Raw genomic sequence first — 7,497 nt, 5'->3', positions numbered from 1 at the left:
GGGGGGGGAGGGGGGGGGTATCATAAATTTATGCAATAAACAAGGAAATATTTGTGTACACAATTTTTTAACATGAGTTTCATAACATAAACCAATTCACCGATTTGACTCAAATTTGTATTGGGGAATTCGGTAGAACCACGGGAATGTTCTTAGTTTGGTTTAATCATTCTGTTTTTTTATGTTTTCTGAAAAAAAGTTTAATCCATGTAAAGCTGGGTTTCCAAGCTAGTGCTTAAATAATGTAAAATGTAAAAGCCAAAGATTGAACCCAAAGATTAAGTTTTACACGAGTTCAATAATTATGGATATTTGTTTTCAGTAGAAATCTACGTATTGTTTATAAGTGTCGCTAAGACCCCAAGTTTTAAATTTTTTTGTGTGAAACAATTTTGTATTTTATATTTTCGTATTTTATATTTTTGTATTTTATTATTTTGTATTTTATATTTTTGTATTTTATATTTTTGTATTTTATATTTTTGTAGGCATGTTTGCAGTGACTGTTCTGAAACAATCTGTAGGACATGTATTTCAAGAATTGACAAAATAACTCATCTACCCTTATGTACTCATTGTAACAGCACAAGGTATGTATTCATGCTTACATATTTTTTAAGATAAAAATGCATGAACAAAAACTGAATTGTCCTAACGGACAGTTGAGTGATAGTATTGATGAAATACATACAATTCAGACAAAGCTTAAAGGGAGTGACCGGCTATGTAAGGTAGTTGAACTGAGTATGCAGTGTTGTGGAAAACTTCTTTCGGATTCATTTGAGAAATATCTAACTTTTTAAAGATCTGAAAATCCTGAGTTTAAGCGCAAAATCGACGTTCAAAACTCCTACTTTGGGGCTGGATACATTTTCAGAATTAGTTTTTTTTAATTATTAAATAACGACGACATAAAATGTAAAAAGTTCTGCAATGTTGAGAAAATAAAATTAATCTTATCATCGAAAATAAGTAATCTTGTTCAATTATTAGTTTCTATTATCTCATTATTCTAGTTTCTCGTTATTCACAAAGATTTCTGAAGATTTTCTAGAATTATTATTGAAAAGACGACATTTGAAGAATTTGAAGAAATTCAAAGAAAATAAGAAATTCAATATAATAATGAAAACGAAATAATCGATTTTAGCATTGATTTATTGACAAATTTCTTTTAAGAAATATGTTCCTAACCATCTAATTAGATTACTGAATAATTTTTACTATATTTTGTCGTTGTCGTTATTTAATAATTAAAAAAACGTATCCAGCCCCAAAGTAGGAGTTTTGAACGTCGAATTTGCTCTCAAACTCAGGATTTACAGATCTTTACAAAGTTTAATATGTCTCAAATGAATCCGAAAGAAGTTTTCCACAACACTGCATACTTAGTTCAGCTACCTTACATAGCCGGTCACTCCCTTTAAGAGATATGCAGCGACAGCAGAGTGAAGAATAAAAGTGATTTAAAGTAGAGCGTTAAATTTCAGAATTTCTGATGTAGAAGGAAAGTGTAGATTATTGAATAATCAAAAAGTTTTGCAAATACTTTATAAATATTTCAAAGGTGTACTCATAGATAAAGATAGATTGGGCATAAGACGACATTTTTCATCTTGAAAGATATAAATGTACAGAAATGTTTTAAAGATATTCCTATTATATAGATTAACTAGGACGGTTGTGAACATTGGCTGTTCGTATGTCATTGAGTACTTGTAGTGTACATGAGTTCTGTAGAGAGAAATTTAAGTTAGTTTAGTCCTTCTCATGTCCATCTTCAGTATGATATATTGCTCAGTGAAATATTGTTGTTCAAATAGTTCCTGAGTGGTTTAATAATTATGAAATCAATTAAAACACCAAACCACCCCGTTTATCATTGAAGTACACTTTGACCCCTAGAAATATGAGTTCGCGGACTGTACAATTCTTGATGTTTATTTCTTTATCTATGGGAGTACTTAGTTTTATTAATTGTTTAAATGTATCTAAGATTTTGATGTACTCCACTTAAATTCGGATTTAAAACATCCAAAGCAGTTTAAACTTCAGTTTCTCTTTGGATGATAATGATAAGAAACATGATGCTTATTTGACCGGAAATTAATAGATAATTCCACGGGAAAATTTACATCATTCGATAATTATTCCAACAAATTTCCTTCTGTGAATTACATCGGTTTTACCTATATATTCACACTTTATTTATGTTGATCATATTAGTTCATTAGGATTTGTATTATGCAACCTGATGGTGTAAACCTTTGGTATTTCAAACTTACACATTTTGAGTCTTTGTAATCGAGTCTTTGTCGCAAACTTAGATTTTCAAATATCTATATATTTGCAACCAAATTTCTTGTACCTTAGATATTTCAAACTATGAATTCTGTTAGATATAGTATGAAATATCAAGGGTTTCCACCATCGGGTTGCCAAGATATAGGGATTAGAAAATTTGAGTTAGCGGCAAACTCAATTCCTTTAATTCATAGTTTGAAATGTCAAAGGTCTACAACAGTTGGTTGCAAAGATACAGCGATTAAAAATTTGACTTTGTTATAGGAAACACTCAATTCCCGTAAAAGATATTACAGCATAATTTTTGTATATTTTGTATTCTCATGATTTAGCTTATCTTTCTTATCTTTTCAAATTAACATAAAAAGTTCGTTTGATTTCAGTCTCACATGAATATTATAAACTGAATGTTTTATAAAATATCTAGTAATACTTTAAAGGCATGATTGATAAATACTCAGAGCCCGCGATTAAAAAAAAATTGGGAAAATACGGCTCGGGTCAAAGCTGTCGTTGAGCCTTACTTACGGCTTGAGCCTTCGGATTCAAACTGCATCTTATTTTCCTCCGAGTTGAGTACAAAACACCGGTTTAATATTCTATTTGGCGGATTTTCACGATTGTAATTGGCACATTCCGGGTTTTGATGGGAACAAGACTCAACATTGAGCCTTAAACTCCACTAAAACCAACCAAGGTCGGTTTTATTTTCATTAGGCCTAACTCCTTAAGTCGAGCCTAGGATCTTGCACCAATGAATCACGTGACACAAGCTGTCGTCAGAGTTGGGTCGAAGATTGGGTCTAAAAGTCGGGTTTAAGGAATTACGGCTCGAGCCGAAGCTTTTAAATCGGTGGCTTTGATCAAATATTAAAAATGTTTATAATTACTATCTTTAAAACTTTGACAAATGAAAATTCAGCTGCTCTAATTTCCATAAAATATTCAAATTATTTTTTTCTTTCTTAAAATCATTTTTAATGATATTATATTTTTGAAAAATTATTTGTGTGTGTTTATTTATCCCTGTATTTTCCAAGTAAAGGTGAAGGCATGTCTTCCCGTCTTATTTATTACAATTTCTTCAGTCGGTGAGAAACCACGTAGCGCGCAGTGGCCTGTGCGTGTACAGCTCTTTTGAAGCATCCGTGACGCGCAGATAGAGAGATAGTGAAAAATGAGTGTTTTGTGATGAATAAGATAATTTTTGAAAAGGTGAAAAAAGGTCAATTTATTGAATATTTAAAATTAGTTCGGATCTTTTAACGTATGCTTTATTGTCATTATTCTTTGTACAACAGCTGTTACATATCCTTAAAATGAAACTTTAAGACCTCCCAACATACACTCTATCATCATTCGTTTAGAAACAGACATTTGGTATATATGGTTTATTGGGAAACAAGCTATACAAATAAACAACAATATATTTAGTTTTGATAATATTAATATCTTTGTAACCTTTTCTGTAAAATAATGATATCGAAAGATTTATTTTGAATGTTAAAAAAAAAACTAATTACATTTTTAATTTGAAATATCATGTGGTTGAGGCTTAATCTACCCAACTACTCCACTCCTCCTTCTCTTCCATAAAAATTCATTATGATCTTTTACTAATAATTTTTCTGACGTACGTATATAACAAAAAAAAAAACAATATCCTTACACTCTTCCTAGATTCCAAACCTTTAGTTTTCTGAATTTTTCTTTCATTCTTTCATGGCCCTTATCCTTTTATCCTTTTATCCATTTTTTCTTTATTTAGCCTTTCCTGTTTCTATTCTTTAGCTCTTTCATCCTTCATCCTTTCATCCATCCTTTCTTTTTTATCCCTTCATGTTTTTCTATTCTTCGTCTTTTCATCCATCCTTTCTTTTCTATTATTTCATTCTTTGCTTTCCTTTCATTCTTTTATCCTTGATCCTTTCATCTATTCATCTTTAATTCTTTTCTATCCTTTCATATCCTATGTTATCCTTTCAATCTTTTATCTTTAATCCTTTCATTCTTACTCCTTTCATCTTTTTCTTCTTTCAACTTTTTTGCTTAAATTTACGTTTTTACATTGTTTACATTTTTCTTATCAAACTGATAAGCTTATCTTTTACTCGTTATAAATATATCAGAGGAAAATGTGAAATATTTATAACATTATACTATAATACTTGAAAAAATAAGTTGGCTCCCAGAAGATAAAGATATCCATTAAATAATTTATTTTCACAAACATCCTCCCCCCCTCCCCCTCTCCCACCACCACCACTACCTTCCTCCTAACAAAGATTGTTGACTTCATTCTCACAGATAATAGATCATATTGAAAGGAACCGTTCACTTATTTGGGTAAATTCATGGTAAACTAAATATGCAAAGGTATGATATATATCTTTGCATAGACACTACTTAAAAGTTTTTTTTTTCAGTAACAATAGCCCAATAAAATCTAAAATTATCATATTTCAATGACATCATGACTCAGCCGTTATATAATAAAGTACACAAATTTTTGATTTTAGAAATTAACGTTTTTCGTGTTTAAATATGATTTAACAAATTAACACGTTTATACAAAGACGACTTTCTTCCTCAAACAAAAAAAAAGGCATCAAATAGTGTAAATGCAAATGTATCATACATTTGTGCTGGAATTCTGAATGATAAATCGGCTTTTTCTCAGACCACAGCTGTCTTTGCTAAGTAAGACGAATATTAATGAATAGCGTTTTAGTTTACCCTCAAATTATCCAAATAAATTCTGAATATATAGAAAGTGATAATCTCTATTTAATGTTTGTTTGTTTGGTTGTCATATTACAACTCAAGAACTCCTTGACTAATTTGCCTCAAATTTAACTGGGGAACTCGATAGAACCACGGGAATGCTCATGGTTTAAAAATATGCTGAGTGGGTTGACTTTTTAAGAGAAGATTCCCAAGCTTGTTCTGAATGAGCTCATTACGATGATCAGATTTTTTCCTATGTCCGCCCCCCCCCCTCTACTTAGGGTTAGTATGGAGGGGGGGGGGGGGGTTGAGAATGATGTAATTAAGGGTTAAGGATTCTGGTGTGTAGAGTTCAAGGATGAATTAATATTATCTTCTGGGAAGAATTCTTTCTTCCTTTAGCTCTGGTTAGAGCTCGCTCCAGGTTCGTGTTAAAGGTTCAAGTTTCAATCCTTCTTCTCTCTCCAGGTCCTTTATCTAGCACAGTGCAGTCATATGGGTCTACAGGGCGTACCACAAAAGTATGAAACCTAAACCTAATATTACGAGTTGAAGGTTAATTTTGGTCGTCTGCCTTAAATAAAGTCACTTAATGACTCACTTAATGACTAACTTAATGGCTCACTTAATGGCAAGCGAAAAAAACAGTTTACAGCTGAATATAAGAAAAAGCTATGAATTTAAAAGTCCTGTAAATAAATCCACCTATATATGCCTTACTCCAATAGTTCTTTTAGCATGTATCAATCCAGATACAACTCTCTCTGTATTCTTAAGTATGTATCAATCCAGATACAACTCTCTCAAACTGTATACTCTCTGACAGTAATAAAACAGATAATACGGTCAGGTGATTAAAACGTAATATATTACAATTAGGTTTAGGTTTCCAAAATATTAATACTACATGAATATACATATTTTTCCGTCCTATGTGTTTTAATAAAGATAGCTTAAATTGAACTTTCAATTTTCTTTTAATCATTACCAAATCACAATTATATAAGTCGATAATCCAAATTTTCATAATTTTTACACTCTTATAAATTATATAAAAAAACAATTAAGGTTTTCTACAGCTAAAAAGCATTCCAAGATAATTTTTCTTTGCTCTACAATTAAATTTCTTATTTGGTTAGGTACAGGGTGGTGTACATCTTATTCGATAGTGTATACTGCATATAGCTCTAAAAAGGGACAAAATAGAAATGTAATTAGATTAAATCATTTGAAAAAATGTATAAGACTACTAGAAAAACGTTCTTTAATAATTGTATGCGTTATAGCTTAGAAATAATCCAGTATTACATGGGACGCTCTGTATATTTTACTCCGTGTATTATGTTGGTGGCTTCGGGCCTAATACTCGCGTAATTGTTACANAACTATAAATAGAACAACGATTTATTAGGAAGGAGGGGGGAGGGTGGGTCATATATTTTTATTTAGTAAAATTGTCGGATCAGGGAAAACAGGAGATTAATTCAACATTATGTGTAAAATGTAAAGTATACAGTAAACCTAATTAGAGTTTAAATTCATTTATTGGAGAAACTCGACTCAAAATAAACGAAATTACTCAATTAATGTAAACTGGCCATTTGTTGGGAGCAAGGAGAAAATGTTTATTGTGTTTCAAGAGGCACTCCATTTGAGTATTTGCTTGGTTAACAACAATACCCTTTAAACCTTCACGAGGAAGATAGAGTAGAATTATATCAAAAAAAGATCAACTATGTCAATATTGTTCCTTGTATCAGCTGCACAAATCGAGGCGAAGATCTTGCAGCTGTCAATCACGTGACACAAGCCGCCGGCAGAGTTGGGTTGAAGATAGGGTCTTAAAGTCGGATTCAAGGAATTACGGCTCGAGCCGAAGTTTTTAAATCGCGGGCTCTGGCTGCGTTCGTTTTCCACAATTTGAATTCGGGTTTTAGTCTATATTTCAACAATCTTTAAATTTACAGAGTTGACTTTCGGTCACAGTTTGATCAATTAGACATGGATTTTTCCCTTTTTGTCTTTGATACTTTTTTGTCGGCATATGGGTTTTAAAAATCGCATTAGGATTTTAAAAATTGTTGAGTTATAGACCAAAACGCTATTGAATTCAAATATAAGAAACCAAACGAATCTATTCATTGTTAATCCAGGGTGATTGTTAGGTAAAATTCAAGAGTTACTTTAAAACAGATTGACACTTGACATGTCACTCAAATGAAATTATTTATTGACTATTAATTATTTCATTATTATATTATTTAATATAAACAAGAGAATTTTGAAGGAAACAATGCAACGTGATGAGATAACATAAAGTTTATAGTGCTGTAGTATACAAATACAGAGCAATTGTTTCTTTAGTGGCTTTAATATAAAGTTTATAGTGCTGTAGTATACAAATATAGAGCAATTGTTTCTTTAGTGGCTTTAATATAAAGTTTATAGTGCTGTAGTATACAAATA

General features: G+C 31.1%; 1 protein-coding gene across 1 annotated transcript in view; it reads left to right on the top strand.

The window, feature by feature from the left end:
- Nucleotides 1–7,497, top strand: part of LOC111707767 (uncharacterized) — a 31,477-nt gene that overhangs the window by 14,388 nt on the left and 9,592 nt on the right. Inside the window, exon 14 of the mRNA XM_023480906.1 lies at nucleotides 489–590. Within this exon, the coding sequence (XP_023336674.1) occupies nucleotides 489–590 (102 nt within the window). The remainder of the gene's footprint in view (nucleotides 1–488; nucleotides 591–7,497) is intronic.

This window comes from Eurytemora carolleeae, unplaced genomic scaffold (genome assembly GCF_000591075.1).
Source record: "Eurytemora carolleeae unplaced genomic scaffold, Eaff_2.0 scaffold823, whole genome shotgun sequence".
Taxonomy (NCBI): Eukaryota; Metazoa; Arthropoda; class Copepoda; order Calanoida; family Temoridae; genus Eurytemora; species Eurytemora carolleeae.
This window is presented reverse-complemented; position numbering and strand designations above follow the sequence as displayed.